At 44.4% G+C, this 16,301-nt stretch overlaps 1 protein-coding gene across 1 annotated transcript in view; it reads right to left on the bottom strand.

Annotated features, from left to right (window-relative positions):
• The window catches only part of LOC111955136 (trafficking protein particle complex subunit 9), a 150,157-nt gene extending 135,105 nt beyond the window's left edge, over window positions 1-15,052 (bottom strand). Inside the window, exons 1-9 of the mRNA XM_070436029.1 lie at window positions 14,948-15,052; window positions 13,956-14,100; window positions 13,460-13,558; window positions 12,718-13,073; window positions 5,981-6,126; window positions 5,529-5,666; window positions 4,559-4,585; window positions 2,951-3,072; window positions 1,484-1,573 (exon numbers count right to left, since the gene is read on the bottom strand). Of these exons, the coding sequence (XP_070292130.1) occupies window positions 1,484-1,573; window positions 2,951-3,072; window positions 4,559-4,585; window positions 5,529-5,666; window positions 5,981-6,126; window positions 12,718-13,073; window positions 13,460-13,558; window positions 13,956-14,084 (1,107 nt within the window). The 5' untranslated portion in view covers window positions 14,085-14,100; window positions 14,948-15,052. The remainder of the gene's footprint in view (window positions 1-1,483; window positions 1,574-2,950; window positions 3,073-4,558; window positions 4,586-5,528; window positions 5,667-5,980; window positions 6,127-12,717; window positions 13,074-13,459; window positions 13,559-13,955; window positions 14,101-14,947) is intronic.
• Window positions 15,053-16,301: the final 1,249 nt, after the last annotated feature.

The raw sequence follows: 16,301 nt of genomic DNA, 5'->3' as shown, positions 1-16,301 counted from the left end.
CCCAATGGGCCTTCGGAGGCGAAGGTCGGGTGATGCGTCCTCCGAAACATGACCCACCAAACTGCGCTTCTTAACGAAAGCCAGTGTGTCAGAGGAAACACAGTTTAACTGACAACAGAGGTCAGCCTGCAGGCGCCTGGCCTACCACAAGGAGTCGCTAGAGCACAATGAGCCAAGTCAAGCCCCCCCCGGCCCAAACCCCCCCAAACCGGGACGATCCTGGGCCAATTGTGCGCCACCCTAGTGGTTGGTGATACAGCCTGGGATTGAACCCAGGTGTGCCACTCAGGAGGCCCTGCAGAAGCATCTGCTAATAAATGGCATATATTATTATAAATCCTTGACGATAACACAAAACTTATTTCCAACAAATCTCTGGAAAAGTTCAATTTGATTTCTAAAACAAATCTGTGGAAAGGTTATGAGAATGATCAGTCACTGCACAATGGAAAGGAGGTGGTGGCAACACTGGCAGAATCCGCCAAGACACAAGTGAGATTTCCCCTCCAAGAGAGACAGGCCTACAGAGCAGCAAAGACTGTGTGACTGCCTGAATAGAGCAGGCTTTCAGTCCCTCGCAGGATGGCCTTAGGCAACCTGTCAGAGGAGCTTCCCTGTGTGTCAAGTTATGGGACCTGTGGTGTTGGCAGGTGATCCTCACACAGGCAAGCAGCAGTGACATGTGCCTTAGTACAGGACCGGTGGGTTAAACAGATTGTATGGGACCTGGGGGTTAACAGCCTCTATGGACCTGGGGGTTAACAGCCTCTATGGAACCTGGGGGTTAACAGCCTCTATGGACCTGGGGTTAACAGCCTCTATGGGACCTGGGGGTTAAACAGCCTCTATGGGACCTGGGGTTAACAGCCTCTATGGGACCTGGGGGTTAACAGCCTCTATGGGACCTGGGGTTAACAGCCTCTATGGGACCTGGGGGTTAACAGACTCTATGGGACCTGGGGGTTAACAGACTCTATGGACCTGGGGGTTAACAGACTATGGGGTTAACAGCCTCTATGGGACCTGGGGTTTAACAGATTGTATGGGACCTGGGGGTTAACAGATTGTATGGGACCTGGGGGGTAACAGATCTCTATGGGACCTGGGGGGTAACAGACTCTATGGAACCTGGGGTTTAACAGCCTCTATGGACCTGGGGGTAACAGACTCTATGGGACTGGGGGTTAACAGATTGTATGGGACCTGGGTGTTGGCAGGCAGTCCCTTTGGTTTCCCATAGGGCAAGGAGTTTTTCCTGACTATATGATCTAGGTAAAACTCTGGACCCTGGTTAGACAACAACTGGGGCCCAGAGTTTTCTCCTGAATAGAGATGTAAGCATGGGACTTGACTAGGTAAAACTCTGGTCCCTTACAGTGTGTTGCGACCAGTATGATGGTTCTCTCCTCCCCAGAGAGGTACAGCTACATGTCAGGTGAGGTCTTACCTGTCCCAGGTTGATTAGACAGCATTCTGGAGGAACTCTGAGGGCCTCCATGGCCCTCTTCTGAATGGCTAGCACCCTGACTGCCTTCACACACGCTTCCAGCTCTATCACGCCTGCATTCTTATACTGGGGGAGGGATGACGGGAGAGAAGAGGGGGAGGGATGAAGGAGAGGAAGAGGGGAGGGATGAAGGAGAGGAAGAGGGGGAGGGAAGAAAGAGAAGACGGGGAGGGATGAAGGAGAGGAAGAGGGGGAGGGAGATGATAAGAACAGACACAGCCCAGGATCAGCATAAGGAAAACCTAACTAACCAATGAGGACTTCTGACCTCTCCACCCTGCGTAATATTCTGAACAGATGTATTGCATCATCGGTCCTCTTTCAACTACAGACATCTGTATCAGAGGCGTGAGATTACTGATCAAAGTCCATGGGGTGATACGGACCTCTGTCGTTCATTGTTACTTTTCGCCACATGATTCTTCCAGGGGAGTTCCGGGTTCCCACCTAGTAGTTATATTGAAGTAGAAACTGGACTCGATGTACAATAGTGCTGCTTAGACTCCATACACTTCTCTCTCACACAACCAGCCAGCCAACCCTATCCCATTGTCTCCTTTTAAAATTCAATAAATATCTGAATGGTCCCGTCGTGTCGAGATATAATGTAATTTAATTTGGAGTGAACTAGTTACAGGTAAAAAGGGCCAAGCGAGGTCAGAGCAAAAAATCCAATTATAAATAGTGGCAATAACACACTGCAGACTTTCAGAAGGTCTACTGGGATGTTATGGATGCTACGCATCTGTGATTCTATCCCAATCTTTTAGGTTTGTTTGTTAGTTTTTTGTTCATGCATACCTGTGTTATAACAGTAAGTATAGTTACTAATAGACTAACAATGCAATTAAACTAATGTCTAGTCTTGATGGCAATGATGCTCTACATTTTTTTTGGGGGGGAGATTTCAATTGTTGGGTAATATGGCATTTGAGATGGCCCACACTTCCATTGGCTAATTGTAACAGACAGTGATATCATGCTAGCTAAGCTTTCCAATGTTGACTGCAGTGCACTCAGACATTCCTCCTGTAGTCAGCATGTAGTAGTTTGTTTACAGTGTGCATACAGCCTCCCTCTGCTGCAGCAGACTGCCCAACCTTCACTGATATCTAGTGAGCTACTGTCCCCTGGTGGACATGTTGAGATCTGCAAACTGGATAGTGGATAATGAAATACTGTCTGCAAACAGCATCGGTCTGCAAGGCGCAAACACTGAACCTTCTCGTTGAAACGTCGCATGTAATGAAGTCTGCAGGAGCATTCAACAGTGTGTGTCTGTTTATTTCCTAGGATCTATACTTTTTGTACCCTGCAGATGAAAAATAGCTAGATGTACGTACAGTGCTTTCGAAATATTCTTGTCCATGCAGGAGATGGAACAAAGTAGACAGGAGCATTCAAGTGTGTGTGGGAAAATCTATTTCTTATCTTTTCCAATACCTTGCCATAGTAGGAGATGGCCTCCTTGTATTTCTCTATGATGTCTTCAGGGCTCAGGCAGTTCTTGGCCCGACCGATTTCACTGCTGGTGTCTGCACTGATCCCATTGGCTGTGAGTGCACCTGGGGGGGAGAGAAGGGAAAAAATGACATTAAAGACTGGGAACATTGTCGATGTTATCAGACCCATCCACCACCTGGCTCTTCACATCCATGCATATGGCCAAAGTCACAACAACCAACAATGATATACTCAGAAACTGAGTATAGCATACCTGAGCATACACATTTAACGCAGCGTCGACAGGCGTTTCAAACACCGAGATATCAAGACAACGCTCAATAATTGCCATGCACGGCATTCACTTTTATATGGAAATACAAAACAATCTATCTATAAATGAAAGGCCTTCACGGGTCACTGTGCACTGTTACGTGATCAAAATGTCATTGTGTGCTCAGTAGTTTGGAGCGTTTCAATTGAAATAGGAGTAGTATCTCTCGTCTACCTATGTGATTTGAATACACATTTTGTATTGAGAAAACTTTGCCTAGAAACGGCGCTAGCTGGGTCCATAGCAACGGTGTCTCGGCGATGTCACTATGACCCAGCGTTACATGTGAATCATAAGACTACTCTGGGATCACACACACATACTAGAAATGTATACACTCACTGTACTGTAACTTGGTTTGAATAAAAACATTGCTAAGTGGTCCTCTTTAGCTCAGTTAGTAAAGCATGGTGCTTATAGCGCCAGGATAATGGGTTCGATTCCCGGGACCACCCATATGTAAACAATTTGGGCACACACGACTGCAAGTCACATTGGATAAAAGCATCTGCTAAATGGAATATATTACACTTTTTTTTTTTTTTTAAAGGTGTTCGAAAAATGTGCAACATGTTACATCTAMACCCAGAACTACACACTTTACACAGACCCCTTGGGTTGAATGGTTTAGTAAAACCAACCCCAGTCCCTAAAAAGGGAASATATAAGAGCTACATTTCTGCAGCATATCCTACTGATAGGTTGGCCAAAATGTCTCACACTGAACAGTTCTACATTGTAACTTGAGGCTACAGGAAGAACAGACAAATAGCTTGGATGCCTCAATCGGCAGTACTACAATAGCAACATCGCCACCCTCTGGTGCATGTCGGACGTTATAGTGCTGAATATAATGTTGATGATTATGATTTAAAATGGTTACTATTCATTGATTAGAAGAGGTCAATGATGTAATCAAGCATGAACACCCAACAACATTAACGCTGACAAGAATAACAGGAATAAAACCCCTGCCTTAAGAGGCGGGAAAAAAATATCAGTTTTGTTTTTACCAGTGGTGGAAACAATAAAACGTTGGGATCAGATGTAGTGCAATGGGTTGATAGCCTGGTCCCAGATCTGTTTGTGTTGTCTGGCCTTAGTTGGTAAGAGAGCACTAACAGATCCGGGACCAAGTTAGGAGGCTGTCGTCACAAAAAGCATAAAAGCAACAAGTAAGAGGGAAAAGAGCCACAGCAGGCAAACACAGGCAGGTGAGATGTCTAGCTAGGAGTAACGCTATGCAGGGCTGCCCTGTTAGTGTCATGCCATACCTGGGTCTATGAGTACCTCCTGCGCCCCTACGGTAACACACAGAGACAGACACACAGAGAGAGAACGCAGGTTCACACAGTGCAGTAAGTTACTGAAAGCAAAGTTAGTCCCCAAACGAGCCGCTTCTTAGACGGTTCCTTGTGACTTTCCCCATCGGTCCCCGCAGTATAGTATGCTATATCTAATTACTTCAGTGATAAACTAAAACAAAATATGTGGTTATTTAGGGGTTAAAGTAATTGACTTGTTAATAATATGAAGTAAAGACATGGGTGAATGGAAATATGATATGAAATACTGTTCAGAACAAATGGGTTAGGTTGTGGGGGCCACCGGATTTCTCAGGTAATGTTGTCCAGGGCACAGAACAACAGAAGCAGCTGGGCTGAGAAAAGCGTAGCAAAGCTTGTGTTGTCATAGTACTAGCCATACTAGCTGCAATTGCTTGGGCCACACGTCAAATAGCCATGYAGACCGCTTCCTTCCAAACTTCCTATAATCACAGCTCAATCAGAAACCTCCGGACATCTTCCACTGTCCCACAAGTTGTCATTAATGAGATATTAAACAAAAACACCCCCCTCCCCATAAACACCACAACCTCCACACAGTAAAATACAATCCACATTACAACCGTACCTCCAACCTCTCCTCTCCAGACGTACAGACAGCCCCCCTGGGGCCCCCATACCACCACACTGTTCATTTGATCAAATTCAACCCTGAGACGCGCAGAGACCCTCCCTTTCAATAATAACACCGGGTCTGTCTGTCTGTCCCCACCACCCGGTTCTTCCTTCTTACCCATATGGCCAACTTGGCTTGGCCGAACAAGAAGTAAAAATAAAATTTAAAAAATTTCCCTTTCACTGCTTGAATACCTCGGCCCCATTACAAATATCCCTACCGAGAAGACCACCCCAACCTCACACACAGGGAGAGCAAGCGAGAGAGAGGAGTGCTGCTTACCTGGCCGGTGTCTCTTCCCTGCGTCGGCTGCTTGGCCCTGGCCCTGTGCCAGGCTGCGTTCGCGTCCAGAAGCCTTCCCTGCTGTTTCTCCAGGGTAGTGGAAGATAACAGAGGCTGAACACAGGCCCTCTAATGCAGCTGGAGAACCAAGACACAAGGGAGGTGTGTCAATGAAACAGAATACCCTCCATTAGAAGTTGACTAAAGGGCATTCTGTATGTACAGTATGGCAAGGGTGATGATCCATCCTCCTGCAGAGCTACTGGGCTGGGCAGGATTTTGCTACTACCCTGTAGTAGCACCCCTGATTGCCTTCAAGGTCGTGGTGAGACACTGATTAGTAGAATCAGGTGTGTTATAGTAGGGTCGGAGCAAAAACCTGCAGGGTATCCACCCCTGCTTTATTGGATTTGAGAGTAGAGCAGGAGGCATGTCTTCCTCCCCAGTCTTACCCCCGAGCCACAGGAAGTCATTGACGGAGCGAAGCAGCTCCACTGCCATGTGATAGTGGACCAGGGCATCCTGCAACATGCCTGCCTGCAAACACAGGTCCCCAACATGCTTCCTCATACGGCCCTGGCAACGCTTCTTATAGTGCCTGAGGAGGAGGAGGAGGGAAAGAAACATCAAAATGTGTCAGTCAGATGTCGTAGAGGAATCCATTTACAATACAACTTTGTCCACATGTTACAGCAAACAAGTATCCAAGTACGGTTTACTTCTTACATCATTTTCACACAAAACATATTTTGTTCTCTCTCTCTCTCGTATGGTTTCCAAAATAAAAGTCCTTTAAGCATAACGTATTTTCTTACCCAGGTCCCATTGGGTGCTAGCAGAGGAGACTCACTGTTGAATGAATCTTATCAGTTACAAGTGGTGTGTGTGGGGCAGCACAAGCAAGGGAGACAGGGGTTGGGTAGGGGAGGACCCAATAGAGAAAAATAATCAGAACGACCCTGATCCTGAAGTCTAGCACATTAAACACACAAGGATTGAAGAGGAGGATGACATCACCGTTTGTAATTCTAACAGAAGAAAAGGGGGCRAGCTCAAGACCTCTGTCTGTCTAACTCTTTACTGGAGCCTGAGATACTGGGAAGGTCTAGGGTCAAACCCACCTAGTATTGTGTTACCTAGAGAACATTCTGATGTGTCAATGGGGGTAAATGGGGTTGACTTACATGTTATTAGTGAATTTATGGTACATTTGCTTTGCTCATATTGTTTAGATTCAGAGTAATGAGTAGGGCCTAAACTGTTCGGATGAAAACAAACTATGCCTATGTTACCATTTGTTAGCCTAGTTTGTGAAATAAAATGATGAGCAATACATTATGTATGGTRTGCTTAGAAGAACATGGATACCACATTCAAAGTCATGCTTTCATAAGTAGGTGCAATAATAAGCCTCGTTGAAGGTGATGCATCCCTCCATGAATCACGGATATACGAGATCCAMGTTAAAGTGTAGTTGCAGCAGAACATAGTAGAAGATATGAGATCCATGTTAAATTGTACTAGCAGCAGAAACATAGAAAGATATGAGATCCCATGTAAAGTGTACTAGCCAGCAGAATATAGTAGAAGATATGAGATCCATGGTAAATGTACTAGCAGCAGAAATAGTACAAGATATGAGATCCATGGTAGTGTACTAGCAGCAGAATATAGTATAAGATATGAGATCCATGGTAAAGTGAACTAGCAGCAGAATATAGTACAAGATATGAGATCCATGGTAAAGTGTTACTAGCAGCAGAATATAGTACAAGATATGAGATCCATGGTTAAAGTGAACTAGCAGCAGAATATAGTAAGAAGATATGAGATCCATGTAAAGGTGTACTAGCAGCAGAATATAGTCGAGATATGAGATCCATGGTAAAGTGTACTAGCAGCAGAATATAGCGTAGATATGAGATCCATGGTAAAGTTGTACTAGCAGCAGAATATAGTAGTAGATATGAGATCCATGGTAAAGTGAACTAGCAGCAGAATATAGTAAAGATATGCAGTGGCGGTTCTAGCTTGTTTGGTTCCCTGGGTGAACCTCCCCTTCAGCACCCCCCCACCCCCCCCTGCCAAAAAAAATTCCTTCTGCACCAACTGTATTTTTATTTCGCGAAATTTGGAACACCACAAATAAATAATCATAACATTTAAAACTATATACACATACAAAAATAAGACTCATCGATATCAAAAAGTAGTAACAAAAGACTAATAGAAATTGGTTGATTGGCACTCGAGCATCAATACATTACCCACCCTCAACACCATCAACCAAGACAAACCAATTCACCTTGGTGGTGTGCAGACTGGTTTTATATTATTTCTAACGATTTCACACAAACCAGAAAAAATGCAACAATATGTCTGTGAACCTATATATTCACCAGTATTATGAATGAATTCTGGTTTATTCAAATCAAATGCTATTGGTCACATAACACATGGTTACCAAATGTTAATGCGAGTGTAGCGAAATGCTTGTGCTTCTAGTTCTAACCATGCAGAAATATCTAACAATCACAACAACTACCTTAAACACACGTGTAAAGGAATGAATAAGAATATGTACATATGAATGGACGAACGGCATAGGCAAGATGCAGTAGATGGTATAGACAGTACAGTATATACATATGAGATGAGTAATGTAGGGTAGGCAGTGGCTCGGGTTGTGTGTTGTCCTTGATGATCTTTTTGGCCTTCCTGTGACATCGGGTGGTGTAGGGGTCCTGGAGGGCAGGTAGTTTGCCCCCGGTGATGCGTTGTGCAGACCTCACTACCCTCTGGAGAGCCTTCCGGTTGTGGGCGGAGAAGTTGCCGTACCAGGCGTGATACAGCCCGACAGGATGTTCTCGTTTGTGCATCTGTAAAGTTTTTTGGTGATAATCCGAATTTCTTGAAGAGATACTGTTGCACCTTCTTCACCATGCTGTCTGTGTGGGTGGACCATTTCAGTTTGTCCGTGATGTGTACGCCGAGGAACTTAAAACTTTCCACCTTCTCCACTACTGTCCCATCGATGTGGAGGGGGGTGCTCCCTCTGCTGTTTCCTGAAGCCACGATCAACTCCTTTGTTTTATTGACGTTGAGTGTTGAGGTTATTCTCCTGACACCACACTCCGAGGGCCATCACCTCCTCCCTGTAGGCCGTCTCGTCGTTGTTGGTAATCAAGCCTACCACTGTAGTGTCGTCTGCAAACTTGATGATTGAGTTGGAGGCGTGCATGGCCACGCAGTCATGGGTGAACAGGGAGTACAGGAGAGGGCTGAGAACGCACCCTTGTGGGGCCRCAGTGTTGAGGATCAGCGGGGTGGAGATGTTTCCTACCCTCACCACCTGGGGGTGTCCCGTCAGAAAGTTCAGGACCCAGTTGCACAGGGCGGGGTCGAGACTCAGGGTCTCGAGCTTAATGACGAGTTTAGAGGGTACTATGGTGTTAAATGCTGAGCTGTAGTCGATGAACAGCATTCTTACATAGGTATTCKTCTTGTCCAGATGGGTTAGGTCAGTGTGCAGTGTGATTGCGTCGTCTGTGGACCTATTGGGGCGGTAAGCAAATTGGAGTGGGTCTAGGGTGTCAGGTAGAGTGGAGGTGATATGATCCTTGACTWMTCTCTCAAATCACTTCATGATGACGGAAGTGAGTGCTACGGGGCGAGTCGTTAGCTTTCTTGGGAACAGGAACAATGGTGGACCTCTTGAAGCATGTGGGAACAGCAGACTGGGATAGGGATTGATTGAATATGTCCGTAAACACACCAGCCAGCTGGTCTGCCCATGCGCTGAGGACGCGGRTAGGGATTCCGTCTGGGCCGGTAGCCTTGCCAGGGTTYACACGTTTAAATGTTTTACTCACGTTGGCCACGGCAAGCAAAGAAGTTGTTTAGTTTGTCTGGGAGCAAGACGTCGGTGTCCGCGACGGGGCTGGTTTTCTTTTTGTAGTCCGTGATTGACTGTAGACCCTGCCACATTCCTCCCGTGTCTGAGCCGTTGAATTGCGACTCTACCATGTCTATACTGACGCTTAGCTTGTTTGATTACCTTGCGGAGGGAATAGCTACACTGTTTGTATTCGGACATGTTTCCAGTCGCCTTGACCGAATTTAAAGCAGTGGTTCGAGCTTTCAGTTTTGCGCGAATGCTGCCATCAATCCACGGTTTCTGGTTGGGGAAGGTTTTAATAGTCGCTGTGGGTACAATATCACCGATGCACTTGCTAATAAACTCACTCACCGAATCAGCATATACATCAATGTTGTTGTTCGAAGCTATCCGGAACATATCCCAGTACACGTGATCGAAGCAATCTTGAAGTGTGGAATCAGTTTGGTCGGACCAGCGTTGAACAGACCTGAGCACGGGCGTTTCCTGTTTTAGTTTCTGTCTATAGGCTGGGAGCAACAAAATGGAGTCGTGGTCAGCTTTGCCGAAAGGAGGGCGGGGGAGGGCTTTGTATMCGTCGCAGAAGTTAGAGTAACAATGATCCAGAATTTTGCCAGTCCGGGTCACGCAGTCGATATACTGATCAAATTTAGGGAGCCTTGTTTTCAGATTAGCCTTGGTAGCATTTCGTAGTGTGACTGATTTTACTAATTGCATTAGTACTGTACAAAGTTAGAGGTGCGCTATTTGATAGATTCCCCCGCTCCCCATACCTCGGGCTTCCAATGGGGAGACCTGAGGTCAACCTACCCCCACCCTCCTCCRCATCTCGTACTTCTGAGTGGGAGACCTTCCCAGGCAGTAGCCTGCCTAGCTCACAAACTAGAATCAGAGCGCCCACTCCGACAAGGTTAATTGACCTACAGTCCCACACGGTGACATGATATCATTGACGTGACGTGCAAATCAGCAATAGAAAACCGATCGCGCAAATGTCACCATTCAGAATATTTGTGCGGGCGCCCCATGTCGCCCCCGGCAAGATGCCGCCTATATCTAAATCCACCATTGAAGATATGAGATCCATGTTAAAGTGTACTAGCAGCAGAATATAGTAGAAGATATGAGACCCATGTTATAGAATGTGTGATGCTTCAGAAGAATTAGAGCATAGACCTTATTCACTCAGTCAAGCTTGGGTCAGGTGACAACCTCCCAATCATCATGTTCCTGAAAGCCTGGACATACCTTTACAAGCACATAATAGAATAGATAGGCTATCCTCACTGTTTAAGTGAACCAACCTTCACAAGCCTCAGTCGTTGACAGTGTTCTGTACTCTGCATGTCCAAACTATCAGCTCCTTCAGAACTCTTGTTGTTATGATTTTATTTCATACAAAGTTGAGAGGAGTGATGAACCCATGCACAAGAGCACTGGGGTAGGGGACGAGGCCAGGGTGGAGTGTCTCGTTTAGGGGTGGGCTTAAACTGGAACTAGGATGGGCTTAACTAAAGCGATGTGTCTAACAGCATCTCACCTTTTCACACGCAACAAACTCACAGGACAGTATGAAAGAAACAAATAAGACAAATAAAGTAACCAAGATAAACAAAGAAAAAGGGAAAGAAGCAAAAATAAAAACAGATTTTTGAACAAAGAAATAAACACGCAACGTTGACTGTTGTCCTTAGCAACACTAATGTAATGACAAGGCTATCTAGACGATGGACATCACAGAGAAACACTGAGGTCAAACTTTTTCCAGCATTTTGTAGCAACCAGTCAAGTAAAAACCATCTAACAACCTTTCGGCTTCACTTGACAAATTGAGGCATTTTATAAATTGTAAAACGAATAGACTTTCTTAATTCAGCAGTTACAGTACAGGCTAGAGGTCGACCAATTATGATTTTTCAACGCCGATACCGATTATTGGAGGACCAAAACAGCCGATACCGATTAAATCGGCCYATTTTTTTATTTATTTGTAATAATGACAATTACAACAATACTGAATGAACACTTTTATTTTAACTTAATATAATACATCAATCAAATCAATTTAGCCTCAAATAAATAATGAAACATGTTCAATTTGGTTTAAATAATGCAAAAACAAAGTGTTGGAGAAGAAAGTAAAAGTGCAATATGTGCCATGTAAAAAAGCTAACATTTAAGTTCCTTGCTCAGAACATGAGAACATATGAAAGCTGGTGGTTCCTTTTAACATGGGAATATTGAAGACTCAGGTAAGAAGTTTTAGGTTGAGGTTATTATAGGACTATTTCTCTCTATACCATTTGTATTTCATATACCTTTGACTATTGGATGTTCTTATAGGCACTTTAGTATTGCCAGTGTAACAGTATAGCTTCCATTCCTCTCCTCACCCCTACCTGTCCTCGAACCAGGAACACGTCGACAACAGCCACCCTCGAAGCATCGTTACCCATCGCGCCACTAAAGCCACGGCCCTTGCAGAGCAAGGGGAACAACTACTCCAAGTCTCAGAGCGAGTGACGTCACCGATTGAAACAGTCTTCACAGTTCGCAACGAGCCAGGCGGCCCAAACTGCTGCATATACCTTGACTCTGTTGCACAGAACGCAAGAGAAGTGACACAATTTCCCTAGTTAAAATAAATTAATGTTAGCAGGCAATATTAACTAAATATGCAGGTTTAAAAATATATACTTGTGTATTGATTTTAAGAAAGGCGTTGATGTTTATGATTAGGTAAACATTGGTGCAACGACAGTGCTTTTTTTCGCAAATGCGCTTGTTAAATCACCCGTTTGGCGAAGTAGGCTGTGATTCAATGATAAATTAACAGGCACCGCATCGATTATATGCAACACAGGACAAGCTAGATAAACTAGTAATATCATCAACCATGTGTAGTTAACTAGTGATTATGTTAAGATTGATTGTTTTTTAATAAGATACGTTTAATGCTAGCTAGCACCTTACCTTGCCTTCTTGCTGCACTCGCATAACAGGTAGTCAGCCTGCCACGCAGTCTCCTCGTGGAGTGCAATGTAATCGGCCATGATCGGTGTCCAAAAATGCTGATTACCGATTGTTATGAAAACTTGAAATCGGCCCTAATTAATCAGCCATACCGATTAATCGGTCGCCCTCTAGTACAGGCTCAAAGAAAGTTTTTAATAACCAACTTTGTTAATTCCAAATTCATTGACCAGCTGAAAAACGATATAAGCTGCAAAACATGTGAATGATACCAGACCTATAAAACCCAAATAGAGTGCAGAAGAAAAGACAACTCACCTGCTATCAGTGTCCAGCCCCACAAAGTCTTTCTTCTCAAAGGGAACACAAAGCAGTGGTATCTTATCCCCAGACTTGTCTGTGGCTCTATCCAGCCTCTTGGACTCCAGCACAATGAAGATGGACTCCACAAAGTCCTCCACCCTCTTCTCCACATCGGGACAGTCATCATAGCTAGAGTAGAAAGCCACATCCGTCCTCTGCTGCTCAGCTATCTCCCCCTGCAGCCCGAACACCAGGAGCCGTGAGTCGTACAGCGTGGCTCCGAACACATCCTTCTGGCTGTGGAAACGGTCCGACGTTTGGGGCCACTCTTTAGCCGAACCACAGGTCGTCACGGAGATGAGGCCCACCACCTAGATAGAGATGAATAGAGATAGATAGACAGACAGATAATACTATTATTCCTGAGGGGAAATGTCATGCACAGGACAAAAAGACACATACCGCACAGCAGTGCTTCTCTAACCTCTCCTTGGGAACTCCCAGACGTTTCACAATTTTGTTGTAGCCCTAAACTAGCACATCTAATTCAAGTAGTCAAGGGCTTGATGATTAATAGACAAGTTGAATCAGGTATGCTAACTCTAATACTTCAAATAGATGGAACGGCTGTGGGCCCAAGGAGAGGTTTGCGAAAGGCTGCTGTAAAGGACACAAAAAACAAAGTGCATTTCTGAAACCCAAATAAACATTACGAAAAGCAACAAACAGGAAAAATAATAGCCACAAAGCAACAAACCTTGCGGTGTGTCTGGAAGTCTCCCCACTCGTTGTTCTCAGGGAGGTAGTGGTGACGGTAACGGATATAGAGGTTCCTCTGGGAGTCCCGGATGGACACCTTTTTTTCCCAACACCATGAAAAGACAAAACAGAACAAAATAGGGATCGTTTGACAATCAGGATCCAATGGTAAAAAAATTACATTAAAAAACAATAACTACAAAGTGGACAGGGGTTACATATTTCAATAAATAATAAGACATAGGCCTAGAGTGTGTCACAAATGCCACCCTATTCCCTATATCAATCAAATGTATTAATAAAGCCCTTTTTACATCAGCAGATGTCACTACGTGCTTATACAGAAAGCCAGCCTAAAACCCCAAACAGTAAGCAACGCAGATGTAGAAGCAGCATGTAGAAGCACTTAGTGCACTACTTTTGACCAGTGTGGGCCCTGCAATAGGGTGCCATTTGGGACGCCCTCATAGCTAGTACACATAGTGAATGCTTACCTGGGCCACAGAGGCAATGCGTTTGTAGATCCTGAAGAATTCGTCCTCGGGGACGATGCCCACTGGTTGGACCACCACCAAGACCGTCTGATGGTCCTCAGCACACTGCATGTAATCTGGGATACTCATCTCCTTCTCATGGGCTCTGAGGGGCAGGGGGAAAGGAAGAGGGACAGAACCAAAGGAAGGGGGTAATGTAGAGACCTTAACCCAACACCTAACGACCTCATCAAGTGGTTCGGACCTCTTGGCGTTGGGGTTTACGCTGTTGGCTTGACAGTCACTGGACCGGGGTTCAAGTCCCGGTCGGGCTACAATATGATTTTATTAATTCCTCAACATCTAACTACATTTCATCCACACATTCCACAGTCAAGGTTTGAAATCACTGCCAGTTGAATCTAAAGCATTCTGACAATAATCAGGTGTGTTACTGCTTGGTTGGAGCAAAAGCCTGCACCCACACAATTTCTCAACTCTCAGTATAGTGACCAAACATGTCATCGTGTGAGTTATTTTAGGTACAATTTACAAGTATTGACAAGACAGCCGTTGGAATGAATTGCAAACTACATACATCGCGAGCGTGACGTGTTGCCCATTCACAACAACATCACCCACCCACCATGCGCGAGTTTCAATCTGGAGTATAAAGGATCTACCTAGATAGCAACAAAGATACAACACTGTGCTAGCAGCTCTAACCAACCTAGCGACAGTAGCTAGCCTCATGGCTAATATACCTTTGTTACAGTAAAATACATTCAACTTCAAATATTTCAAATTGAATTATTTCAGCCATCAATGTTTACAGAATGGCTGCTTTACCAAGTTAGTTAGCTTGCTAGCTACACTGACAGTCTCTAGAAAGCTAGCTAACATTAGTATGACACCTGGTTGCTAGGCTAGCTGACTCTTCAGCCACATACAGCATAATTCTTTACCAAAACATGCCAAGAATTCACATAATGTATGCGTTTCATTGATGTTACCTTGATATATCTTGAACCAGAAACGTTTAACAGAGCTTCCTAAATGAACTCTTCTTCTCTATCTTCTTATATGGTATATTGGCGATCGCACAATTTAATGTGCATCCTGCCACCTACTGTCCGGGATAGAAACAGGATTCCCCAAAAACTGAACAAACTACCAAAATACTACAAAACTAACAAATAATAATAAAACAAAATATAACGTTTCTGTTAAAAAATAAAAACAGATCTGATCCCTACACAGGCTCAAGGGGAACCTGGAAAGGCAGGTCTTCCGGAGCCAGTACCACTTGCAAGTCTTCACAAACTTTTCTTCCACAGCCACAATAATGTCACATTTCTTAGACTTCTGTGAGACTTGTGCTGTACAGTTAATAACTGTGGCAAAGAACACCACAAAATCCACCTTTTTAACACACYGGGTATATTTTGACTGGCAGCAAACATTTACTACAGACTGTGGTTCATCCACTACCATATCTTCACTGGCAACACTTGTTTTCTCAATTATTTTAAATCGCCTCCGCATAGGAGATTAAATTGGCCGCTCTAACTTTTGCCACCTCAATCTCCTTCACCTTTACAGGGCACTCCAGGACCTCGGGATCATGATCCCCACCACAATTGCAACACGGTCGTCCTTCTACACACCGTTCTTCAATATACTCTGTCTGTCTGCACACATTAGAAACATGGCCAAATCCTTTACAGTTCTTACACTGCAGTAGTTTGGGGACGAAAGCTCTTACAGCACCAAGCTTCACATGRGTAGGCATTTTGTCTTTATCTAAAAAGAACAGGACCGACAGACTATCTTCTTTTTCTCCATTCACCCAGCGGGTCAGACGCTGGGTGAATTGCAGGGCCCACCAACCGCACCAGGATTTCTCTTCAGGTATTCAACCTGAACATCCGTCGTCACCCCCGAGATGACTCCTTTGACAGATGCTCTACTCTGAAATTCAAAACACAAAACTTTTGTTGTCCGGATTCTTTTGAGGCCCACTGCAATCTTCCTCATCTTTTCCCCACCAGCCCGTTTTCATTATTCTCTATCAGCTACTATGGCAGAATATGAATAGCGTGCATCACTGCCCTCCTATGTCCACTACTGGTACTGTGGGCTCCCATGCTCCTAAATATTTTGCTGTGCAAACTGGAATTTTGATTTGTTAGCACCATTGGCAATAGAAAAGCATTCGCATTTACAATATTACATTGAATGGCAAAAATATATTTGCAAAGTTGCTAAATGTATGTTTCGTATACATTGTATCTTCTCACCCATGAAAATGAAATTCAGTAACTCTTGGAGCACAATAAAATGATACAAGTGCTTATTTTATGTTAA

Source organism: Salvelinus sp. IW2-2015, linkage group LG30 (genome assembly GCF_002910315.2).
Source record: "Salvelinus sp. IW2-2015 linkage group LG30, ASM291031v2, whole genome shotgun sequence".
Lineage (NCBI taxonomy): Eukaryota > Metazoa > Chordata > Actinopteri > Salmoniformes > Salmonidae > Salvelinus > Salvelinus sp. IW2-2015.
The sequence above is the reverse complement of the archived record's forward strand: the minus strand, read 5'-3'. Positions and strand labels throughout refer to the sequence as shown.